Here is a 26,972-nt window from a genome sequence, read left to right on the forward strand (position 1 = left end):
ATCCATGTATCTGTGATCCTCTCCAGAATGGAAGGAGTCATCACATACAGAGCATCAACTAGTTCCTGAACAGTGTCCTTCACATGCTGATATCCAAGAGAGGGAGTTCCACAGTCACAAGATGGAGGAATAGAAAGCAGTATTCAATGTTTACTTCAGATTAGCTCCACGTCAGAAATGATCATGCTTGTCATATGTCTCTCTCCATAGAGGCTGAATCATCATGTTAATCACATAGCTATCATATGCCTCAAACAGTCCTGATGCTCTTCTAGGTAATCACACATCCTGTCATGTTCACAGCTACAGTTGATACCTTTGTTATCATGTTACCCTCATGTTGGAAGAGGACATTCAGGATTTTGCCAACAGAAATAATAAACTGTGTGTGTGTGTGTGTGTGTGTGTGTGTGTGTGTGTGTGTGTGTGTGTGTGTGTGTGTGTGTGTGTGTGTGTGTGTGTGTGTGTGTGTGTGTGTGTGTGTGTGTGTGTGTGTATATGTGTGTGTGTCTAAGAAGTGCAGCCTTTACAAAAGAAATCTGCATTGAGAGAGGGCTCCCCAACACAGTACGTGTGGTACCACATAGTGCACCCAGTGCACTCGATCTTAAAAATAAACAGAAAAACGACTTGTTAGAATATTGACAAACATTTTAACATCCCTCATCCAGAGTAAGCAGTAATCAAGTTGTTTACATTTCATTAAGCAAGCAATGTATAGTTTTAGATCTTAGCTGTTTTCCTTTCTGTTTAGAGTCCATGCTCAGAAGTTTCTTCAACTGCTCCAGTGTCATCCCATAGTGCAAAGGCATGCAAGTTTGGTGAATTAAAGTAAACATTTATAATATCTGTTATAGAGAATGTTCACCCAGTGCTGTAGAGGTAACCAATCCAGGGTGTATCCCAGTCCTCCAGCCAAATGTTGGTCAGGAAATAAATACAACTTCTTACCCATTGGTCAACCTTAGGCCCTATGCTATGTTCCCCACAGGCCCGACACAGCTCGGATAGGTCATCTGTAAAAAAAATATTAAGAAATACAGGCATTAAGGTATTGAAATGCCAAATAAGACACAATATTTATGTTTCCCCTGTCTAGTCCTGTATACCTGAGTTGTTCACCAGAGCCATTGCCATCTTTAACCTCATTGAGGCCACTCCTTCCTGGTCCACTGGGTACTGGACCTGTTGTTTTTGCAGTATTTGCTCTGCAAGCTTAAAAGGTCTGTCATAAGTATCTTCATAATTTTTGTTAATTACAGATGGTTATATATACACACACACATTACTAAATGTTACCTTCAGAACCAACACACCGCAGCACGTAGAATCCATCTGTTTGGGATGATCGATTGTTGTGCAGGCCCATCTCCCAACTGAAGGTCTGTGTTTCCGGACCAGCGATCTACATAGGAAACAGATAGATTGGGTTTTGTATATAAGCCCAATTCAGATCCTTTTTTAAGTCAAGAAGAGCTGCATGTTCACACAGGACAATCTAATGGTATTCAAGTAAAACAGTAGTAATCAGGAACATGATTTATGTGGCTTTGTGTTGCTCCCTCTTAATATAATCAAAAATCCTGAATATGTCTAGTAAACACATTAGAGCTTATATTTTATTCACCTTGTTACATCTTTGCATCTGATTAATTGCTCTTCCGTGGCCCCCAATGGGTTCAAGAACAGGGACCTGTTCTCATTCAGATACATGATCTACGGAAGTGCAAAGAAATTATTAAAGTGTTGAGTGTTGAATAAATAAAAATGTCTTGACCCATTAACATTTTAGATTACTTACAATGAGGGTCCAGTGTGCCCCGTCACAGACAGCTCCGGCCGCCACCTCATGTTTTGACAAATCCAACTGAAAAATATTTGTACATACATCAGTACATACATATGTTCATATATACACTTATTTCTAGTACTCTACTCACCTTTCTTAAGCCTCCCTTGTGGGTTCCCTGCCAGAGGGAAGTCATCAGGTAGGAGTCCACAATGAAGACCCCAGCTTTGGCCCCAACCCATGCCAGATAGGCATTCACAATCTATGAATACACCAGTATCTTTTGAACCCATTTTCAGAATGATCAGTTTGCCTACTTACATTTTTCATATACAGTAGGCTTACCTCTCCCTCCAACTCCTCTCCCGGGGCCAAGACCAACAGATTTTGACTGTATATTTTGTATGGGCCATACTTGGCCCACAGTGTCTCTTGTCTCCTCCCTGCCCATATGTCTCGGATTACTATAAAAAAAAGGCATGTTAGTTATTAATGAAATGCATACTTTAAGGTGTACTTTTTTTCAGTTTACTTACAAGTCTCTACATCAGAGGATGCTCCTCGTGCCTGGCACTCTGTTGTGGAGGTGGAGGTGGGTGTGGGTGTGGAGGTGGGTGTGGGTGTGGAGGGCAGTGGAGCAGCCAGAGGAGAAGGATCCAACACTTTTTGTAATTTAGCAGGGATCCTCTCCTCTGGCTGGACATAGTGTTTCAAATGATCAATGTTCACTCTCATTGTCTTTTTTCCTTTTTTTGTAGCAAGGTCCGCTACCTTCCCCTCAATTTTTAGGATCCTGAATGGTCCCAACATGTCTGCCTCTAGCTTTCCTCCTTTCCTCTGTTCCGACCTTTTGTTGCGTTTTAAAACGAAATCCCCCACTTGAAAATTGTCCACTTGCCCACCTTCTTTCCTCTTGCGGATCTTATCTTGGCTTTTTGCTATGTTACCTTTCACCCTCGCGAAAACTGCCTCCTGTTTTTTGAGTCCCTCGAAGACTTCCTCCATTTGCAACAAGTTGCTCACTTTCTCTTCCGTTATCTGCCACAGAAAAGCGTCAGAATGTTGAGAAAACATTGATGTTTGAAATAGTATGAATAATTAAAAAGGATGAGGACCTTATCTGATCTTACCTCATACTCCTTGGGCACCTCTGACGGGTACCTCGCCTCCCTCCCAAACATCAGAAAATAAGGACTGAACTTGGTGGTCAGCTGGGTTTTCGTTCTCAGACCAAACATCGTCCCTTGGAGGAGTTGGTCCCACCGTTTGGGCTCACCCTCCACCAGTTTGTTCAGGGACCTAAATTCAGGTCAAGTACAAACACAAGCAGGTAGAACAGAAATTGGTTTCTAATATATGATAAAGCAGCTGATTTATTTACTTTTGTTGTATTTTTAGCTATCAATTCTGATTAGTTCATATAGGAACAGTAATGTTTGTTATTCTATGAACAAATATACCTTTGTATTGTGCCATTTAGTTTTTCCACCAAACCATTTGTTTGTGGGTGGTACGGCAAGCACAGGCTTCTTTTGATGGCCAGCTTCTCACAAAGGTTATAGTTGACCTTGAAGTGAACATTGGGACAAACAGGAAATAAATTTGTTAGCACAGCAGTTACATAATGGGGAGTCATAATTCTTCACAGTAGTACCTTATTGCAAAATTCCCTGCCTTGATCTGTTAGCAGTCTTTTAGGTGCACCAAATTTGTAAAAGAAATCAAGAATACACTTGGTCACCTCATCTGCTGTTTTATTTTTAAGTGGGTATGCCTCTGCCCATTTGGTGAAATAATCAACCATTACACAAATGTACTGATTGCCACCATCGGTTACTGTGAGTTTACCCACTAGGTCCATGCCGACAAGCTCCAGAGGCTCTGTTACCTGAGATGAAAACATTAACATGAGCATTGCAGTACATTACTGTTGGCATGTTTGAAAGCTGAAACTGTCTGCAAATGTGTCCTGTACTTCAATAGGATTGTACTCTTTCTTCTCCTTGATAGTGGCCCTCTTGGATTGGCACTGGGGACACGCAGCAATCTGAACAAAAAAACACACTATAAACCTTTATGTGTTGCACTTTTGTACCATAATGTGTAATTTACCTCATTATTTTGAACTCACCCACTTGCGGATGTCCTCCGTCATGCCAGGCCAATAGAACCGCTGAATGATGGCCAGATGAGTTTTCTCCATTCCAGCGTGTCCACCAATTAGGCTGCAGTGGAACTCTATGAAGAGCTCGTTGGCTTCTTCACTTGATAAGACCACTTTTGCAAGGTGCTCAGTCCTGTTTTTTTTCCTCCTGCATATGTAGTGCAGGTCTCCGTCTGGTATTGAAATGTCATAATTATACATGTATCAACAGTGTTATCAAAGCAGATGATGTTCTGAAGACCACATGTCTGAAATGGTTACCTTTAATCCTGAAGGACTCAGCTCTTCTTTTGATAGCAAACCTCTGTTTGTTAGTCAAGCCTTCAGGATATATATGGCGGATATGGAAATCCAACAGTTCTTTCACCATGTTTGCATCCATGGTTTGCTGGCCCTCTCTAATATTAAGCCCTACACAAATGCTGTCCCTCCAACACACACACAGGCAAACAACTACTCACTAAATTAACACACAACACACAAGGACAAACAAACAATCACATTCAGTACTCACGCACAATCGATCTTTCTCTGTCGAATCTCACTATTCTATCGCTATGTATCTGTCTCTCGCTCTAAATGTCTCTCTCGCTCTAACTCTAAATGTCTCTCTCGCTCTAACTCTAAATGTCTCTCTCGCTCTAAATGTCTCTCTCTAAATGTCTCTCTCGCTCTAAATGTCTCTCTCTAAATGTCTCTCTTGCTCTAACTCTAAATGTCTCTCTCGCTCTAAATGTCTCTCTCTCTAAATGTCTCTCTCGCTCTAAATGTCTCTCGCTATATCTCTCTCGCTATCCTCATACATTTGTGTCATTTCCACCAGTTTATATAGCACTAGAGACAATCAAGGAGCAGATCACAGCTTGTCCCAGATGGTCAGCTGTGGCCAGCTGTGATCGATCCTGTGATGAACACGTGCTTCAGTTACAGTGTTGGGTGTAATGCGTTACAAAAGTAACGGAGTTACAGTAATGTATAACTGTTAGCTGTAACGAAGTAATGTAATGCATTACTAATAAAATGTGGGTAATATATTGCCCGTTACAATTCTCAGTAACGCAGTAACAACACATTTTAACCCGAAATTAAATGGTTTTATGTTTTTGAACCATTTACCAACATCGCAAGACATTCTGACACCAGAGAAAAATTGTTTACCCTTCAGGCTCATCAAGATCCAGGCTGTCGGATGTTCTTTTCCCCATGACTGCCTCACTGCACAAATATCCCGCTTATACACTAAACACACTACAGAGCCCATTCCGTGTTCCTGCTAGTATTTACTTCCTCTCTGCCTTCTTCTGGTGATTTATCTGACGTTCAGCGCTCCGTCTTTTAACCTCTTTTGCTTTCTCTTTCTTGATCCTCCTTAGCAACCTTCATTGTAGTCATCAACAGTGGTCTGTACTACTGTATTAACAACGTGTCACAGGTTCAATGAATCAGAATCGAGTATTCAACTAAGCCGTGTAATAAAAGTTGTGAGTAGCCTTAATGGCCTACACAGTTGTTATGCTATACCACATTGTCCTTCACTGGATGTATAATGAGCTGCACTTAACTACATTTTAGCATTTAAAATACTTAGCCATTCTTTTAAGGTTATTTTGGTAGAGTAACTCAAAAATAGGCTAATATAAAAGTAGTGTTAGTAATTACATTTCAGAGACAGTAATATTGTAATGTAACGTAGCCTATTACTTAAAAAAGACATTAGTAAGTAATGTACTGTCTTACATTTTGGAAGTAACTTGCCCAACACTGCAGATGATCCAGTCATCTCGATGTTGCTTTCGGGCTGTGAATAAACAACTTGTGTTTTACTTTTAGGCTATCAAAGCTACTATACATCACATTAAGAATGATGTACAAATGTTTTATATGTATTCAACGTGTGCCCCGCTGGACTTACTTTTATGTGGTTGACTGTTACATATCAGCATAGCCACGGAAGATAGTTTGTGTGTTTCATTCCCATGCATCAAGGTTATTTTCATGTATGTAATTGTTTTTCCTGCACAGTGTAGAGTCTTGTTGTGATGAGAGGGATACAGGTATTTCATCAAAAAAACGTGCTCCCTGGAGAATAGCTACAGAATTGATATCACAATTTAATCGGAGCTGATCACAACTTGTCATGAGTGATCCAGTCATGTCGATGAGCGTTTGTGAATAAACAACTTGTGTTTTGCTTGTAGGCTGTTTGAAGGTATGGACAGCTATCAAAGCTAATATACATCACATTAAGAACGATGAACAAATGAAAGTCGGAAACAAATAATATAATTTAAATGATTTATTCAAGTTTGCAATATTTTGAACAGGCATCTACACAGTCACCTACTTTGTAATGTTCGATACCTCCCTGTAAGCGTCACGATATCGACCTCTCCCCCACAACCTCACATACGAGTACTGAATGTGCATCAAAGTGATCCTATGGAGGCAGATATAGCAAAAGATGAACGTAAACGACAAACGATGTTTCTTTCCTGGTAAGTCAACAATGGGTCCTCAATGTACACGCCCCGGATTCCTATGACGAAAATAATAGAATGTCGCCAGTTGTCATGACTCAACTTGTACTGTAACACCGGCAGCTCTCCCCCCCCTCCCCCCCTGATCTTTCTTCTCCAGCTGCTAAATTAACTGTAGGTCACTCTGAGTGACCATAGACTGTATGTGACAAGCTTACAGTTAGTGACGTAACAACACCATAAAAGCTGGTGGGTTGAAAGCAATACGGGAGGTACAAATAACTACAATAATTGTGATTTATTTATTGTGGCTTTTATGTTTTTAGGTATAAAATGTTATGTAATTCAGGCTTATAGTTCATCCTTCTCTAAAAGCCTTCAACAATGACAATATTCATAGTAATTTAATAAATCCTTCCAACACACATTGTAAAAAATAGCCTACTGTAAGTTAAGAAATCATTCCAATATGTACATCTTCGGATGTAACAACAATAACATTATAAATAGTAACATAGCTGAACATGGTATTGCACATTTAGCTTTGAGTGTTACTGACCTGAGATGTTTTTATTACATGAATTAAGGTGACTGAAGCTTTGGGATGCAAACTCATCTGTATGAAAAAGGTGACAACGATCTGAACCCCCGGCTCCCCCACCCCACGGAATATCGGCTTTAAAATGAGGAATAATAGAGGATTTCAGCAGTCAGAACAACTAAAGCAGCAGTGTTAACAGAAACGCCAAAGAGTCACATCTAATAGAAATATATAAAAGCATTTATTGTAATGGTGTAGCAGTCAGTTTATAATTTTGGCAGCACTGTTGAGCATTTTGAAAATGTATTTTCATGCCTCTGTGCAAGGCTTAGTCTTTCTATCTTTATAGCCACATGGTGTAAAGTAACTAAGTTCATAAACTCAACAAGTACTATACTTGCGCACAATTTTGAGATACTTGTACTTTATTTAAGTATTTCAATGTTTTACTACTTTGTTCTTCTACTCCACTACAGTTCAGAGGTACATGGTGTACTTCTACTCCACTCCATGTATTTAATACCTTTAGTTACTTTACAGATGTGGATGAATGATGTGAAATATAATCAAGTGTTAAATCAGACTTTAGTTCCACCTGGAGTAAATCCACAAGCTACCCTTTAGTATACAAAGTCATTCAAACTAGCTGCACCTTTACCAGCTTTGAGAACACTTTCATGATCAATCATTATAAAACATATCATATATATTATTCTGAAATGGACCAATCTGCACAATGGCTACTTTTACTGTCGCTACTTTCACTATATTTTGATGAGAATACTTTTCTACTTTCACTTGAGGAACATTTTGAATGCAGGACTTTCACTGTAACAGAGTATTCCTACACTCTGGTACTTCTACTTTTACTCAAGTACAAGATCTGAGTACTTCTACTTTTACTCAAGTAGAAGACCTGAGTACTTCTACTTTTACTCAAGTACAAAACCTGAGTACTTCTACTTTTACTCTACAAGATCTGTGTGCTTCTACTTTTACTCAAGTACAAGATCTGAGTACTCAAGTACAATATATATATATATATATATATATATATACCACCTCTGTTTATAGGCTATGAAAAAAACTATTAGAAATAGAAGGCTAAAGCTAACGTTAGCAGATAGTGACAATATATGATAGCTAGCTAGCTCAACGATTCCTTAAATAATATTGCCACAGAAAAACTTTTCAGTTCACATCACGCTCTGCCGCTCCGACAGGGAGCTCTGCTCTGAACACCTGAACGGCCCGTTCTAACAGCTGTTCACCAGCGGTCCAGTCTGTGCCACAGTGACTCCGGACGCGCAGTTAATATTAACGAACGCACCCGTAGGTAATGTAGCTGCTGAAGCTAGACCATCATCTCGGAGCAGCAGAGCCTTATTATACATCCATGAGAGCAGAGCCGACAGGCAGGAAGACTCGAGCACACAGCTCGCACTTCATTATAATATATAAAAAAAGAACACCATGCGTGTCATGATGGCACATAACAGCTCACGGCCGCAGATTACTCCGGGTCCCAGACCCCCCATACCCCAAAAATATTTGTATTGCAGATCTACATGAATCACACAAACGACATATTTTGGATTCAAAACGGCGAATTTTGACAAGTTTGCATCAATCACAACTGAAACATAACATCTGAAACGATGTAACAACGTAATACACTTTGATGCAGCTTGTGATGTGAGGAGTGAGGGACACGGCTTAGAACGGGTGTGTCGCCTGGCAGGACAGGAGAGTGTGCACCAGTCTGCCTTGATCTATGAATTCATGTCCGTGACACTCACTGCTGCCCACAGCTGTTTTATAGAAGGAAAACCTCCTTCACTTCATGAAAGTGTTTTAACCACACACACCTCTACACGCACACACGAACACACCCCCCCCCCCCCACACACACACACACACACACACACACACACACACACACACACACACACACACACACACACGACATGAAATCACTGAAAAATATGAATATTGTGGTGATTGACATTATTCACCCACGGAACTATGCGTTGGGGTATTGTTCCGCACGGACATTAGTGAGTTGACCGGACTTCCTGTTTCCCCCGGTCTTATCTTCCCGGGCTGAAAGCTGTTTACATGTTGTTCTGATGTTAAATAAAAGTCTAGCTTGTACCTTCGATACCCCGCCTCCGACTCCCGTCTCTCGGCACTACATTGGTGACCCCGACATAAGTCTCGTAGAAGGATCCGAGACTGAACCGAGCATGGCAAATAACGCCGTTTTTTTCAAACTGCCGGAGTTTTGGGATACATCTGCGGCTGCATGGTTCGCACAGGCGGAGGCTCAGTTCGCCCTCCGCGGAGTAACTGATGACGCATCACGCTATTTCCACGTCGTTTCGGCACTGGGAAGCTCCATTGCGACCCGGACGGTGGGCTTTATTACATCTCCCCCTGCCCAGGATAAATATGCAGCGTTCAAGGCTTTCCTGCTAAAGACTTTCGAGCTGTCTCGGTCGGAACGGGCCCGACGCCTGCTCGCTATTCATAGCCTGGGAGACAGCAAGCCTTCTGACCACATGGAAATGATGCTCAACCTGCTAGGTACGGAAGAACCCAATTTTTTGTTCATAGAACTGTTTCTTCGGCACATGCCGCCGCATGTTCAGACAGCGCTCGCTAACACGGCTATTACTGAGCCACGCGCTTTAGCCGAAGAAGCTGACCGGTTCTTCCTGGCCACCCAGCGTTTTACCCCTGAGGTGCTGGCCCCGACACGCAGCGGCTCCTTCCCTGGTAGAGGCATGCCACCTAGCAGAAGCTCCAGGGCCGACGTCAGCGACTCCAGCCCTGGCCTGTGTCAGTACCATGCACGCTATGGGGCGAAAGCGAGGATGTGCCGTCCCCCCTGCACCTACAAGGAAACGGGAAACGCCAAGGCCTGCGCTCGGTAGTGGCCGCGAGCGTGGGCACATCCAACCGGCTCCTGTTCATCAGGGACACCCTCTCTGGTCGCAGATTCCTTTGTGACACAGGAGCCCAGCGGAGCGTCCTGCCGGCTACGGTGGAGGACGCCGCCGGTGGGGGCCACGGCCCACCTTTGACGTCCGCTAACGACACCCCTATCCGCACCTATGGCACAAAGACAGTGGACCTGTGTTTCGAGGGTCAGCGGTTTAAGTGGGATTTCATCACGGCTGACATCTCCTTCGCCCTCCTTGGCGCAGACTTCCTGTGCGCTCACGGACTGCTGGTGGACGTCAAGAACAGCCGCCTGGTGGACGCACTGACGTTTGCCTCGTTCGCATTTACCCGCGGCGAGGCGTCATTCAGCGGGCTCTCCAGCTCACTCTCACAGGGTGACAAGTTCCAGCACCTTCTCAGTGAGTTTCCCGACTTGACGCAGCCCACCTTTTCCGCTGCCACTACCAAACACAGGGTAGAGCACCACATTGACACTGAAGGCCCCCCAGTCTATGCTAGGGCCCGGCGGCTCAACCCTGACATGCTGTCGGTCGCCAAGTCGGAGTTCGACAGCATGGAGCGTCTGGGCATCATCCGCCGCTCGGACAGCCCTTGGGCTTCGCCGCTCCACATGGTCCCTAAATCAGCCGGTGGCTGGCGACCGTGTGGTGACTACCGCCGCCTTAACGACGCCACTACGCCAGACCGCTACCCGGTCCCTCACATCCAGGACTTCTCTTCACACCTGGCGGGCAAGCTGGTTTTCTCCAAGGTGGATCTGGTGCGGGGCTACCATCAGGTTCCGGTGCACCCCTCAGACGTCCCCAAAACTGCGGTGATTACGCCGTTCGGGCTTTTCGAGTTCCTGCGTATGCCGTTTGGACTTAAGAACGCAGCTCAGTCCTTTCAGCGGCTGATGGATTCGGCGCTCAGAGATATGCCATTCATTTTCGTCTATTTAGACGACATCCTTGTCGCCAGCTCCTCCTCTGAAGAGCACCAGGCACATCTCCGTGTCCTTTTTGCGAGGCTCAGCCAACACGGCCTGATTATCAACCCGTCAAAGTGTCAGTTCGGGTTGTCCTCCATCCACTTCCTCGGGCATCTCATCAGCAAAGATGGAGCCGCCCCCCTCCCATCGAAAGTGGAGGCCGTGTCCGCCTTTCCACGACCGTCTACAGCTCGGGCGCTCCGAGAGTTCCTCAGGATGGTGACGTTTTATCACCGGTTCATCCGCCGGGCGGCCCACACCATGCGCCCGCTGTACGAGGCCCTCAAGGACAAGTCCCCCGGCCAGGCCATAGACTGGACGGCTGAAAGGGAAGCCGCTTTCGATGCCACCAAAGCCGCCCTGAGCGAAGCCGCCATGTTGGCTCACCCGTCACACAGGGCCCCCATCGCTATCACCACCGACGCGTCTGACTACGCTGTGGGCGCGGTGCATGAACAATGGGTCGACGGCGCCTGGCAACCGCTTGCCTTTTTCAGCCGCCAGTTGACTCCCAGGGAGCGCAAGTACAGCGCTTTCGACAGGGAACTCCTTGGTCTCTATTTGGCTGTTCGCCACTTCCGTTTCCTGCTGGAAGGCCGGGAGTTTGCGGCGTTCGTGGATCACAAGCCACTTACTTTCTGCATGTCCAAGGTGGCCGAGCCGTGGTCCGCCCGACAGCAACGCCAGCTTTCGTACATCTCCGAGTACACCACGGACATACGACACATCGCTGGCAAGGCTAACGTAGTCGCGGACTGCCTCTCCAGAGCGGTCATCGGAGCTGTGCAGCTGGGCCTCGATTACCTCCGCATGGGCGCTGACCAGGCCTCTGACCACGGGGTCCAGACCCTCAAGGCCTCGGTCACGGGATTGCGACTGGAGGAGGTCACGGTCGGTGACTCGGGCGCGAAGCTGTGGTGTGACATCTCCACGGGCCAGCCTCGACCGCTAGTCCCTACGGACTGGCGCCGACCCGTTTTTGAGGCGGTTCACAATCTTTCCCACCCCGGTAGGAAACCGTCCGTGAAGTTGGTGTCGCAGAAGTTCGTGTGGCAGGGGCTTAAGAAGGACGTGAAGTCCTGGGTCGACGCATGCGTGGCTTGTCAACGGGCTAAAGTCCACCGCCATACTAGGGCCCCTTTTGAACTGTTTGCGGTTCCTGAGAGGAGGTTTGACCATGTCAATGTCGACCTCGTAGGTCCGCTTCCCCCCTCTCACGGTTTCACCTACCTGTTTACGATGGTGGACAGGACGACCCGCTGGCCCGAGGCCGTTCCCCTCACCTCGACGTCAGCTTCCGACGTCGCCCGCGCTTTCATCGGCACGTGGGTGGCGCGCTTCAGGACCCCGTCTGACCTCTCCTCTGACCGCGGTTCTCAGTTCACCTCGGAGCTGTGGAACGCTGTTGCTGTGGGTTTGGGGGTCAAGCTGCACCGCACCACCGCGTATCACCCCCAGGCTAACGGATTGTGTGAGCGGTTTCACCGATCCATGAAGGCGTCACTGCGTGCCGGATTGACAGACGGCAACTGGGTGGATAAGCTCCCGTGGGTTATGCTCGGCCTCAGGTGTGCCCCCAAGGAAGACCTGCAGTCCTCGTCGGCGGAGCTCGTCTATGGCCAGACGCTACGGGTCCCCGGGGAATTCATTCCCACCGCCACTGTGCCCTGGTCTGCAGCCGGGCAGCGCTCCTCCCTGCTGGAGACCGCCGGGACATTCACGCCCGTCCCCACGTCGCAGCACAGCAACCCAGCTTTCCGGGTGTCCCCCGGATTACGGTCGGCGGATTTCGTTTTTATTCGCCACGACGCTCACCGCGGTCCCCTGCGCCCCCCTTACGACGGTCCGTTCAGGGTCATACGTCACGGGGACAAGAGCCTGGTGGTGGACGTTGGTGGCAGGCCTGAGACTGTGTCCGTTGATCGGATTAAGCCTGCTCACGTGGACGTTTCCAGGCCGTTGGAGTTGGCTCTGCCCCCACGTCGGGGCCGCCCTCCCATGTCCCGCCCCCCACCCCCTGTGGGGATGCCCTCGCCCTCGTTGGCGCCCCTGCCCCTGCCCTCGCCTGCGGCCCCGCCCCGGCGCGAGGGTTTTGACTATGGGTGAATTCTGGGGGGGCTTGTGTGGTGATTGACATTATTCACCCACGGAAATATGCGTTGGGGTATTGTTCCGCACGGACATTAGTGAGTTGACCGGACTTCCTGTTTCCCCCGGTCTTATCTTCCCGGGCTGAAAGCTGTTTACATGTTGTTCTGATGTTAAATAAAAGTCTAGCTTGTACCTTCGATACCCCGCCTCCGACTCCCGTCTCTCGGCACTACAATATACTGTATTCAACTTCATTAAAACGTTATTAACGTGCCTAAACTCAGTAATTCACAGAAGATATTTATATTTTAATGGAGCCTCGTCGGCAGATCAGGATCCCAAAGCGTAGCGGAGGCAGCTCTCAGCTGTGTATTTACACAACTAATGGCCCATCAACCACAGCTGTCTCCCCCCCTCCCCCCTGATCTTTCTTCTCCAGCAGCTAAATTAACTGTAGGTTACTCTGAGTGACAAACCTACAATAGACACAACACTGTCATTGCAAGTGACCCTCAGTTAGTTGACTTTTATGTTCAACTGCTAAATTCGTTACTGATAAAAAAGGGCTTCTACTGTACCTAATTACCTTAACACTAGAACCGTGTTGGGGCAGAATCTCTGCTCCGCGCCGTTCTTATATGAGCGGGTTCTCAAAAGAAGGAAAAATTCAAAGCAGCCAGGATAAGGGTTAAACAATAATCTGCTTTAATGGTGCAAACATACAAATACATCACCGAATCACGAAGCACTCTGCAGAGTAGTCCGGGCTCAGGTTCTACCACCGTGTGAGACACGTCTCAGGAACGGCCAGTCAGAAACAAGAGCGCCGATCTTCAAAATGAACACAACATTTATACACAGAGTTCACTTCTGAGCGAGCTAGACAGTGAGTTGGCAGTGTTCCATTGGTCGGTTTCCCTTCTGGGCGGGATCCCAGGTAGTAAGTCAGTTTGTTGATTCCATCTGTTGCTTCACAGTGTATGTGTGTGTGTGTGTGTGTGTGTGTGTGTGTGTGTGTGTGTGTGTGTGTGTGTGTGTGTTTGTCCCTCTGCCCTCAGGAAGATCCCCCAATCAATGATTTGGAGTCATGACAGAGGACTCTTTGACAGGACACATACTCATTCCCCCTAAACATCTTCAACACATACAAACATCCTATCATGTATCTTTAACAGAAGTTAATTGTTCTTATCGCTTAATGGCTTCCCTGAACTTCCCTTCACCCCAAAGTCAGCTAGAGACTCAGGGCCCCTTCCTTGCTGGGAACTGCAAAGCAGATGTCAAAGGTCATAAAACCACCCTTTTGACTACACATGAAAAGTGGAAGAAAAGACTATTGCTTTAATTAATTTATTAATCTATTAATTTATTATTACTAAGTGGGACATTGTTTCAGGAATATATGAAAAGCCTCTCTATTATTTAAACAGTAAAAATGTACTTTCAAATTTAACACCCACGAATATATAAGGTGACATTAAAATGAATATACCAGATTGAACTTTCCTGCCATAACACGTTACTTTAATACTTCAAATAATTCAAATAATACTTCAATTCCCCCTTTTGGTCTCGCCCCACGAGACCAACTCACATAAGACATTTGAAACACAACCACTGTCATTCTTTACTTCTGTGTCTGCTCTCCAACAGTATATACATCCATCAGAAGCTGGGATTTAGAGCACTTCAAACATTTGGGAACAGCTCCTCATAACAGTTTCTCGTGTCAGTGGAGGAACTATCAGAGTGGTTGCCTTAGTGCCAGAAAGCAGCATCCTTGCGTGTTGTTGAATCCTCAGGGCCCCCCTCCCCCTCAAAGGAATACGCCAACAAGGGCAGCTGATAGGGAGAGGGAGATGTGGCCTTTCCTTCAAAGGTGGAACTGATGAATCTGATCAGAGAGAAGTAGACTCCTCTGCTGCCTCGAGAAGTCCCCCAGCCCGCTGACGCCAGCTTCCGAGTCGTCTGCTGTAGGGATGTCCGCGAGGTCCTTCTCCTCCAGTCCGCTGATGACAGCTTCCGAGTCGTCTGCTGTAGGGATGTCCTTGTTGACGATAGCCAGGTCCGTCCTGATTTCCTCCATGGTCCTAGCCGGAGGTTTCCCCGCTGCACACTGGCTCCAGTAGTACCAGATGTCCCCCTTTGCTCCTCGGTGGACGGCATGAGATGTCCTCTGGGTCACTCTGTAGAGGCCGGAGAACCTGGGGTTGAGCCACCTTCAGCCAGACGAACTCCGCTGTGTCGGCCTCCTGCTCCTCGGGTCCCCCTTTTGGCGTCAGCAACCTGTGTGGAGAAATCTGATACCCACCCCTCTACGCTCAGGGCTTCTGGGCCCTCAGGTGTTTGACCCACCACTGGTAGGCCGCTTCAGAATTCTAATACTTGGCCTGTGTCAACAAAATAAACCCCAACATCTTCAGGTGAACTAAATAACATATCTCAATAGCTCTGAATTTCTGACAAGCATCTGTGTTATTATAAATGAAATCCTTGAGATCCTATTTAAAATCTAAATATAATATGAACTGCTAATGTCTCTGGTAAAGAAACACACTAATGTTATGGATTAAAAACAACTAAAATCATGATACTGACAAAGTGAATAATTTCCTGGTGATACTGCTTCTACCCGTCAGTGCTTAGATATTATCAAGCTGAAAAATGAATACAGAAATCCAACATACTGTCATCAAATGTCTTTCTATTATGAATTTAAATTAAATGTACATCCCAATAATGATCTACACCAAAAAGTCCATGGCTTTTACTTCTTTACCAGGCTAGTTACAAGATGTTGTCTAAATTAAATTCTATCTCATTACATTACTATGTTTTAACTTAGCTGTAATATGTTCTTTCTACATTTCAAACCTCAGTTACTTTAATACCTATTGAAATATTACAAAATTGTTTTCATTATCACACTTCACCTTCTCTGGTATTCTCATTCTGGAATTACCTCTCTAGGTAGCCCCTTGGCCACTGATTCTGCATCTGTGTTACCTGTTATAACTCAATCAATATTAGAAACATGTCAACATTTTTTAGGAAACCTCTCGTTTCCCTTGGAGCTCCAGAATAATGTGTTAGTCTAAAAACATGCTTGGTTAGTTATTGTTTTAGAATCATGCAGTTACACTGATCACATGCCGGCATTCCATTCACACTCACACTGTCAGGTTTTAAAGTCAAGTTCGGTCAGCCCCAGAGTCAGTCATTGATAGTGCTTTTCTCAAGTCACACTGTCAGTCAGGGTCAAAGGTAATTTGGTCTCAGTCTTTTGGCCATGTGTCGTGCTCTGCAGAGACTTTAATATTCTACTAGCTGGAGTTGTACTAGTGACATCATTGTGTTGATGTCAACCAATGCAACAAAGTTTTTCTCGTGTTCGCAGCACCATTTTCTTCAGATGTTTAACAAACAAATGATCAATACACTTTATTAATATACCGCCCCTAGGAAACACAATACCTGACAAATATTCATGCAAGGCATTCTTAAGTGAACCTGCAGAAAACAGCCTTTTGAATTAATATTCCAAATTAATCAATAATAATAACAATAATCAATTTTATCAATTTGTTTACCCTTAGAAGTGAACATACCTCATAATGTTATATCAGGATGTTAAACTAAGCTTTGGCCAAATCAATCATTATTACTGTTTCAGATCTAACTGGAGGTTGAACAAACAAAACCTTTTTTTTTGTTTACCTCATGCAAACCACTAACATATTTTCCAATTTCAGCATCAGCCTTGTTACTCTAAAATTACGTCTTAAATAGGAATATTAGAAATGAAACAAATATTTAATCTTCAGAAATGTTCTCAACAAATGGAGAGTAATGCCATCTTTCTATCTAGTGAATAGCCAACATATTTAAAAAATGTCAGATATACAAAAATAAGTCTAAATACTCTTTTACTATCAAAATCTAAAGCTAGACCTAAGCTGAACCGTTTTGGTAATGGACAATTTAATCCAAAAACAAAACAAAACTGGACTTGTGTTTTTGTTATGTGTTCTTCAAAATACATTAGTAAATACCTTGTGTATTCACAATATAACTAATCCTCTCTAGGATATGAAATCCATTCATCTTTAACCAGATACTATTTCCCTATTTATTTTTAGTTCATGATAATAATGGTATAACGTCCACACGTTTACCCATAGCTAGTCACTATGTCAAGATTATCATGTGTGACATAATAATCAGATGTCTTGTTTGCCAAACAAGGATATTAAACGTTATTCTTTTCAGCATTCCAGACCATCATTAAACAATCAGCCTCCCTTCCTAAACGCTTAAGCATATCGTTCTACACCACCTTCTGATAAACTCTTGCACAGTTATGCTGTAAAATCATTGCATGATTTCTTCAGAGTCTGAACAGACTGAGACCAGCCTGTCTCTTGATCTTGTCATATTGAGAACAGTCAATGATTCATTGTCCTCTTCAGCTGTAGTCAGTGGCAGGGCCCCCAAAAAGCTAGAACCGGCCCTGGTCAGTGGGCTCCAAGGAAACTCTCTCTGGCATTGGGATGTTCTGAGGGGGAAGGGACCTCTGGATCAATGTGATACAATCAGCAGACACACGTTGTCCTCTGTACAGCAGAAATCCCCCAAAACTGCAGTACCTCTTCACACCACTGTTGCCTTGACAACAAGGCACAAGCAAACTGTCAAAACCTCCTCAGAGATGCGTTCTTTGCACAGTTCTTCTGTTTCTGTAATGAGCAACTTTTCACCAACACACTGATTCAGAGTAGGGGAGAGCGGGGTAATGTGAGACATTTTTTACATTTGCTCTCCTGTAGGCGAGCTAAAATGATATATCAGTAAAATTTACACATTTCCCATTAATTCAGGATGTTTCCTAGCACTGGAAATGATCAGAATGTCTTCAGGACAAAGGGCAGTGAAAATATGATTGTTTTTTAAAAAGTGGTCTTGTGTCTCACTTTACCCCAGCTAAGGGGTGAACTGAGACAGACTAGAGAAATCAAGGGGGTAAACTGAACCACTTACCTTTTCCACTTTTAAACTACCAAAACAACACATGTTGTAACAGTTAGAATCCTGACAGATAGATTGACAACCACACATTCCAAAACTAATGTCGGATGCGCAACATAATCATGGGGATTGGTCAATTTAGCACATTTTTTAAACAAAGTAACTCCAAACAAAGTCAAATACAACATAATATATTTCAAAGTGCTTTAATAAACATTCAATTAACCCTTTAACCAGTTAGATTAGAACACGATATGATATGAACATCAGCCGCATATTTAAACAAGGCCTACTCTACATTCCAGCCCTGCAGGTTACAGGGAAAGGTGAAGAGTTGCTCTCTCCGTGTTGTTCCTCCAGGCCTATTAGGTTGAGGCAGCTTCTTCACCACATCACCTTTAGGAACATGTGCCACATCCTTTTCTTTCATAGCAAACGTGGGTCTCTCCCACTCTCTGTTGTTTCCCTGGGTTTTTCTGAGGAATTGGGTTAGTATTTCGTCCCCCTCAACCTTCTCAACCATGCCAACATAACGGATACTTCGGTGTTTTGTGGCAAAGTTGACGAGGACGAAGTCACCCACGGACAGATCTTTGTTTCCGGGGTCACTCCTCTCATCTTCAGAGCTCTCAAAATCATCCTCAAATGGGACAGGGTCATCACTCTCCTCCGAGCTACTATCTATGATTTTCTTCTTGGGTGCCTTCTTTTTCGGTTTTCCCTTTTCTTTGCTATTTTGCTTTTTCCCTGCAAGTTTCTTTTGTCTCTCTTCATAAGCCTGTTCTATGATTTGCTTCTCTGGAGTATCTGTTAAGATGGCTGTCTTCACACGCTTTCGTTTTGTTTGTCCTCTGGGGGGACATTTTGGAAGTGGTATGATTTCCTGAGGAGACACATATCCAGATCGTGAGACAGCTGGCGAGGCACATCCATGTGGACCATGCAAAGTGGATGGAATAGCATCAGCGAGTGGAATAGCATCTGCAGCAGGTGGTTCATCTGCAGGGGGTGGATAATCTGCAGGCCGTGGACCATCCGGATCATCTGAAGTGGATGGACCAGTGGATGCAGGCCGCAGCTCAGGGTTTGGCCGGTCTGACACCATGGATGGTGCAAACGCCTCCTCAGGGAAAATATCTCTGTTATATTATGGGAAGATCCCAGTGGACTTGAAGCCAGAGGTGATATTGCGTGTGTCACTGCTGACAAGAAGGCCTCGTTCACAAATCCTGCAATCTGATAGATGGAGACTGTTTTGCCAGGGTTAGATCTCATCCACCCATCAAGAGCTCGGCTGTATAGGGTCTTGAACGGGCCATACACCGTCACGTCGAGAGGCTGCAAGCGATGGGATGTGTGGGGTGGGAGGGTGAGCAGAACAATACCATTACTCTTTGCTTTCTCCACTGCCTTGAGTGAGATGTGAGCTCTCAGATTATCCAGGATTAGCAGCATGGGATGGTCAGGAGTGCACTTAGTGTGCTTTATCAAGTGATCGAGGAACTCAGGCCAGGTGTCTTCGTTCATCCATCCTGTTCTGGTGGAGGCACCTTTGGCTCCTGGAGGTGCTCCTATCATGAAGTTGTCCTTAAACCTAACTCTGGGGAAGACAAACATGGGAGGTATGGCATTCCCAGCAGCATTCACTGCACACACCACAGTCACCAGTTCTCCTCTCTCAGCTGATGTGATAGAACCAACTTGCTTTTTCCCTTTCTCTGTCACAACCTGAATCAAGTAGAAAGTTTAGAATCAATGGCATGTGCAATCAGTAGGCTACTATTGGTCTAAAGGTACATTTTATTTTGTTGCAGTCCATTCATTTTTTTCTAGTTCACAGGCTCACAACATTACTAATAGCATTAGTTTCAGCATTCTGCCAATAGTTAGCTGGTCATTATCACAAGCCACTCAGTATCAGTCTGCTGCTCTCTAGTAGCTTACCTGCCGTGGCTTTTGTACTGTAAAGACGCCTGTTTCATCCACATTGTAAATCATGTGTGGAGGAAATGTGTGTCTGTTAAAGAAGAGAGGCAAGGGAAGAACCTTATCAGAATCAAAACCAAATCTTACAGGTAAAGCCTCCATAAAACATTTGCAACTAAAGAATTAATTCTGTCACCTGTCCATCACTACAGCCAGATTTGTAAAGAACTCCCCCACTGTAGTCTTATTGAAGGCTATAGCCCTTCCCAGGGATGTTGCCTCCGGAGTTCGGACAGAGAGATGGCGACGGGCTAGAAAGCTGCCAAACCGCTCTACTCCTAAAGAGTGGACAATTCGTTATTATAAGATAAGCTTTGTGGCAAGATCAGTTGGCCTAAGTTGACCTACAGAATCATGTGATCTCTTGCGCACCCTAGCCTACCTGCACATTGTTTCTCCATCCAATTGGCAGGGACAGGGATATGGTTTTTGTCTGCATATTCAAATGCCAGTTCACGGCACTTAACTGGAGCAAGGCCATGGAACTGGTCAGCCAGTTGTTTTAAATGTTGGGCAAGCTCCTCCTCCATCTCATCTGTCAGTATTCTTTTTGCCTCAGCTACTGCACCCCAGGCTACTGATTTAACTCTCCCTTTCTCTATTTTCTTAATGAATCTTTGGAGGGTTGTCTTGTCGATATTTCGTTCCTTTCCTGCTTGTCTTAAGGACTTCTTTCCTTGCATGACCTCTGCAGCTGCACTCTCCATCTCTGTGAGGGGTGTTTGGCCCCAAGATGTCGTCCTGATGTATCGTCTTGGCATGATGACTTTTCTACAATGTTTATGACATTAAAATTAAAACATATGTATTGTAATATTAGACTAAAATATATATAAGACTAAACTTAACTTGTGCTTCATGTCGGGGTAAAGTGAGTCAGCGTCTCACTTTACCCCACAGCATCTGTCTCACTTTACCCCACAGCCACCATTTTAGAAAAAACAACATCTCTAGGCAATTCAGGCTAATCTTTAACTAGCATCAATCACATGGTTTTATATGTTGGAAGTTCATCAACATGTCTGATATAAGTTTTTCAACCTGAATCAATTTGCTTTGATACTACAGTTGATTACGTTCGCAGTAAGAAAATTTACTTTTACATGCAACAAACACATTTTTGTGAAAAAAAATACTTACCACAGAACCAGCACCAACTTCTCCTTCATGACAAGTGGGGGGTGGGAAGGGGTTGAAAACATTATGGTCACATGACCGCAAATTTGTTTCTTTGCCTAGTTACAGCGGGTGTCTCACATTACCCGGTGTCCCACATTACCCCGCTCTCCCCTACAACCCAAAGGTGGTGCACAACTATCCAATGCTGCTGTAATCACAGCAAATCAGCTACTGAGAAAAACTCAATGTAAATCTCTCCCCCAGCGGGTTACAAAATAAAACAGCTGAGTGTCTATATGGTCAGGAATGCTGAAACATGTGAATGTTAAACCCATTAATGGTAACAGTCTTCCTATTCTTCATTACTTCAGTTCTAAGTTAATAGGCAAAACTAAGACACCTTTCTTAACCACTATAGATTCATCTTTTATCTACTTGCTTATTCTATTATTTTTCAAATTGTTTATCTAAGTTGTGTGTTACAAACATGGTTAGATTTGTAACAGAATACAAAACTAACTGTATTCAGCGCTATATATTTAAAACAAGTAATCTGATTACAGTTAATGAATATATTTTTGGAACACTTAAAGGAATTATTACAAAATGTAATCTTCATTATTACTAAAGCTGAAACCTAAATAAATCATCACGGAACATTTTTCTGTCCTTATTACTTAATTGTTTCAATAAAAACTAAAAAGCATCGTGAAAACTCCCATTTTTGAGAACATCTCAACACTTTTATTCCATCTAAGCACGAATGTTTATGACAAACTCGTCCTATTAATCCCAAACGGTCTTTAATGGTATCAATTGTGAACTTTTCTTAATATTAATTGTAAATTAAACGTATGTTCTCTTTAGAACAAAGACAGGATAGTTGCAGCTGAAACTGGTTAATAGCAATGTTCTGTTAACCTAGATAAGCCTGTTGTTATTATATCTAGTAAATATATTCTTATTTTATGTTACTCACAAAACAATATGACCTTTTCCCGAATATTAGTAACTCTATATAACCTGTACTCTCTCTATACTTCTTCAAACCATCTGACTTTTCTCTCTCTCTTCCTCTTTGCGCCCTGCAGCTGCCAGCCCAAGCTTCTCTCATCAAAACCTCTTTTGTTCTCCAACTGTGTGAGATGGCTTTTAGCCTCGTGCAGCACCTCTGTCATGCTTAAACATTAACAGATTCCCTCTGACTGACAAACTTACAAAAACCTTCTTTTTACTTTCTACTCCTTCTTCATAAACTTAAAAACACCATTGTGGTGAATCGTTTACGTTTTCAGTTTCCTATCTACTTTAAACAACCATCAACTGAGAGTAACTGTATATGATAACAACTCCTAAATAACCTCACAATATATATTTCTTCCAATGAGTTCGTTATTTCATGTCTAACAACTTCTCCTCTTTCCATGTCTTATTCTAGGTGGAAAAATCCACCTATCATATTTAATTTGAATAAAACCTTACCCTTAATGTACTTCATATACTCAATAAATCTCTTTTTACTTTCCCCTAAGGTTACTGTATGTAATATAATTTTCCTTTTAGTATAATTAAGTACAATCCTTAGTTAATGATAAATACCATAAAATTCACAACGCAATGCAACGGTATCAATCAGTTCTCAAAGACTATATTTAAATAGCAGCAAATCATTGTTTCTTATTTATTTCAATATATCTACCAATTCAAATCACACCTTGATCTGTTAATTTTCAATGTATTTCCTTCCAACTTCAGGCATTAGAGAAAAAAGCAAGCAGACACACTCCGGGCTGCTGCTGCTGCTCTCGAGAGGAAAAAGGGGGGCTTCCTTCAACAATTAACACTTCTGCTATCCTTTTATTAAATTGTTCTGCTTGAACCCACTGTTCTCGTAAGCTCTTAACTCACGCTCCTCTCGTTCAAATTCTCCCTTCATTATGACTTTGTATCTATTCATCTGACTTACTGTCTTTGTTACCAGTACATATTCACAGACTTCGTATCTATTGATCTGACTTACTTTCTTTTTTACCAGTAAATATTCACAGACTTTGTATCTATTGATCTGACTTACTGTCTTTGCTACCAGTAAATATTCACAGAAAAAATACCCCGTACAGTCTATTCAGCTTTTATTGTCCGATGTTTATTCCAACAAGTTTAGCGAGCCTCTCAGCGCGCTTCAACACCGTCTTTCAACGATGTGACGCTGACATGGAGTCGTAACCCAGGCTTACAGAACTCTTTATCGTGACGTTTGGCTTTATAGATTCAACCCCCACAGAACAAAGGATTAATGAGGTCCGGTCACTTCAAAATTGCTTTTTGAAGGTTGCGTTACTCTCCTTTGGATTTACTTATAACTCAACTTCGATTCCTATGAACCTAAGAATTATTATTCAGATGTGTTCCGGATGCCGTCTGAAAACGGGCACTGAACATCCCCCAACGAGTCTTCAGCCGTCTCCTTTCTGAAAGAAGTACGGGGCCTTTCACCTTCGTCTTACATACCTCGTTGATTCACTTTTATGTTATATAACTTTCCTACCTATTTAAAATATGTATTTGTATATTCCACCGCAACAACTATGACACCGGAATATGTCTCTGACAACTCTAAAATTTAGTTTAGCCAATTACAGACCTTCAATAGAAACAGGCTCGTCTGCTCACCTTTCAATTGTAGGATCCTCGTTTTAGTTGTCAGAGATTATTCTAGGCCTCTTCTCCGGACCATTCGTCCGCTGGCTGCTGATTTTCCTCTCAAAAACCCTACTCATGACGTCACCACGTCATGACGTCATCACGTCGGGGTCACCATTTGTTGGGGCAGAATCTCTGCTCCGCGCCGTTCCTATATGAGCGGGTTCTCAAAAGAAGGAAAAATTCAAAGCAGCCAGGATAAGGGTTAAACAATAATCTGCTTTAATGATGCAAACATACAAATACATCACCGAATCACGAAGCACTCTGCAGAGTAGTCCGGGCTCAGGTTCTACCACCGTGTGAGACACGTCTCAGGAACGGCCAGTCAGAAACAAGAGCCCCTATCTTCAAAATGATCACAACATTTATACACAGAGTTCACTTCTGAGCGAGCTAGACAGTGAGTTGGCAGTGTTCCATTGGTCGGTTTCCGTTCTGGGCGGGATCCCAGGTAGTAAGTCAGTTTGTTGATTCCATCTGTTGCTTCACAGTGTATGTGTGTGTGTGTGTGTGTTTGTCCCTCTGCCCTCAGGAAGATCCCCCAATCAATGATTGGGAGTCATGACAGAGGACTCTTTGACAGGACACATACTCATTCCCCCTAAACATCTTCAACATATACAAACATCCTATCATGTATCTTTAACAGAAGTTAATTGTTCTTATCGCTTAATGGCTTCCCTGAACTTCCCTTCACCCCAAAGTCAGCTTACTAGGAATGAATACATTTTATTGATAAGCTCAAAAGGACCTTTATCTCATTTACTGCTGGGTGACCCAAGTCTCAAGGCCTCTTTTGGGGTCAGTAGGAGATAAATCATTAATTCTATTCGGCTTCAACTGTCTTGTATCTGAGGCACATCTCCCTTTGGGCTAATCAATATGGGTTTTAGCAATTAGCAGAGGAAGCTAGAGACTCAGGGCCCCTTCCTTGCTGGGAACTGCAAAGCAGATCTCAAAGGTCATAAAACCACCCTTTTGACTACACATGAAAAGTGGAAGAAAAGACTATTGCTTTAATTTATTATTACTAAGTAGTGGGACATTGTTTCAGGAATATATGAAAAGCCTCTCTATTATTTAAACAGTAAAAATGTACTTTCAAATTTAACACCCACGAATATATAAGGTGACATTAAAATGAATATACCAGATTGAACTTTCCTGCCATAACACGTTACTTTAATACTTCAAATAATTCAAATAATACTTCAACCGCCAGAGGTTTTTGTATAGGCCTACCTAAAACCGTCAAATCCCGCTATTCGAATGCAATTTTTAACAACATAGGGTGCTACATGACACACTTTCAGGAAAAGTCACGGACTGGGAGACTTTAATATTTTATTGAAAAAAAGTTACATTGCACACACACAACACACATCACACAAATTGACCCGATTGGTGGTTCTAGTGTTAAATAAACTCACTAATTAATGAAACCAGTTCAATACGCATTATTCTTATTCTTATCATTCTTTATGAGCGCAGAAATAGTCTTAAAATCAGATCTGTTTTTTGAATGAAATCTGACGGCAGGCAGTTAGCTCTGATCACCTATGATAAATGCGCCACACCTAATCGCTGGCCATTCAGCCACAGAGCTCCCTCTATACAAATCAAACTGTAGATGGTGTGAAAGCACCTATTGTTTTAAATAATGGTCGGAATGTGACCTGTGAGCCTTCTGAATTACCGTGGGACAGACAGCACATTCTAAACTAAAATGTTCAATCAATACAATAAAGTAACATCTTATCTTATCTTAATAATATCTTCATATTAATAATAATAATAAATCATACAGTATGTGTCCGAAAGGGAGCAGGAGGAAGCAAACACAAAAATATACAAAAAATATACTGCATATTAAAGCAAACGATTGTACACATTGTAAACATTATTTTTCCGATATAAGGTCCCATGGAGGTCCACCGGAAGGGCTCTGTGGCGAAAAATAATGTATTGAAGTCAATGGGGATAGAAAGATTATCTTTCGATCCCGTTTGAATTGTGCCACGAATTACACATATGATGTTTGTCAATTTAAAAGATAATTTTGCAAGTCAAATTGTTTTAAATGTGTCGTAAAACTGTGAAGTTACACATTTCTTACACGTCACCAACACCAAGATGGCCGTCACGTTGGTACATTTCACCTCTTTCTTTCAGAATGAGGCGAAAAGTATTAAAAGAGTTGAAAATCACTACAAGTCTGGGCATGTTAAGAGCTGTACATACGAAAAAGGGGAGTTAGTCGGTTCCGTAAGAGCCAACATGCGGGACCGGCTTTACAAGGTTTCGGTGAGTAACACGAGTGTAATGTTTAACGTTAATGTCAGCTAGCTAACATTAGCTAACAAGGTACACCCACGTGTTTTGTTTTAGTTGAGAACGAGCAAGAGGTACTATTACTGGTATGATAACAACCTGGTACAAAGCACACAGGCATCTTGTTAAAGTAAGTAAGTACAGTAAGTAAATGTATTTTTAGCTATCTGGAGGGAATACATCAGTTATGACAGCACCTTCGCGACTCTGGGATTTGTAGTCTTTCTAGTTGCGTATTTTTCATAGTCTTATATTTCAACAGTTTTAAGACAAACTTTGAATTTTTTGACATGGAAAGGATTTTTTAAGATTGACAAACAACATATGTGTAATTCATGGCACAATTCAAACGGGATCAAAAGATACGTTTTCTCTCTCCATTGACTTCAATGTATTATTTTTTCTGAATAAGGTCCCATGATGCGGAAGTAAGTGGGCGTGACTTCGCCACTCTATAAAGATCCAATACCATGCTGTCATGAACGCGCGGTGCTGCTACGTGTACGCAAATTGACGTGCTTAATGTGAACGAGCCTTTTGGGGGGCGTGGTTAAAGTTGCGCATGCTCTATGAGCGCACATACGGGTACTTCTCAGGCATGACGGGTAATCTGTGACGTTTCGCTCTCTCAAAAGTTGGCCCATTTTATCCATCCATGATTTTATCATAGATATATGTGACCCGCTCTATCGAAATTAGTCGGAAGTCTCAACGGCTTATTTCAAAATAAACGTGAATTTGCGTAAAAAACAATTGTTTCGGGGTTCGGGTGTTTTGTTTGATTTTAAACAAACAAAGTCTTGGCT

At 43.3% G+C, this 26,972-nt stretch overlaps 1 protein-coding gene across 2 annotated transcripts; it reads right to left on the minus strand.

The window, feature by feature from the left end:
* Positions 1–17,779: 17,779 nt before the first annotated feature.
* LOC307030353 (uncharacterized protein) lies at positions 17,780–21,297 on the minus strand. 2 transcript variants are annotated; one of them, XM_079666706.1, is made up of 5 exons: positions 21,151–21,297; positions 20,393–20,781; positions 20,147–20,288; positions 19,969–20,041; positions 17,780–19,752 (listed from the first exon to the last, which is right to left on the minus strand). In XM_079666706.1, exons 2-5 carry the CDS (start codon positions 20,769–20,771, stop codon positions 18,850–18,852), a joined length of 1,497 nt encoding a protein of 498 aa, XP_079522832.1. In that variant the 5' UTR covers positions 20,772–20,781; positions 21,151–21,297; the 3' UTR covers positions 17,780–18,849. The 2 variants fall into 2 exon arrangements, with proteins under 2 accessions (XP_079522832.1, XP_079522831.1); XM_079666705.1 differs by lacking the exon at positions 21,151–21,297 and having other exon boundaries at positions 20,393–21,035.
* Between the last annotated feature and the right edge of the window lie 5,675 nt (positions 21,298–26,972).

Source organism: Notothenia rossii (assembly GCF_949606895.1).
Source record: "Notothenia rossii genome assembly, chromosome: 2".
Lineage (NCBI taxonomy): Eukaryota > Metazoa > Chordata > Actinopteri > Perciformes > Nototheniidae > Notothenia > Notothenia rossii.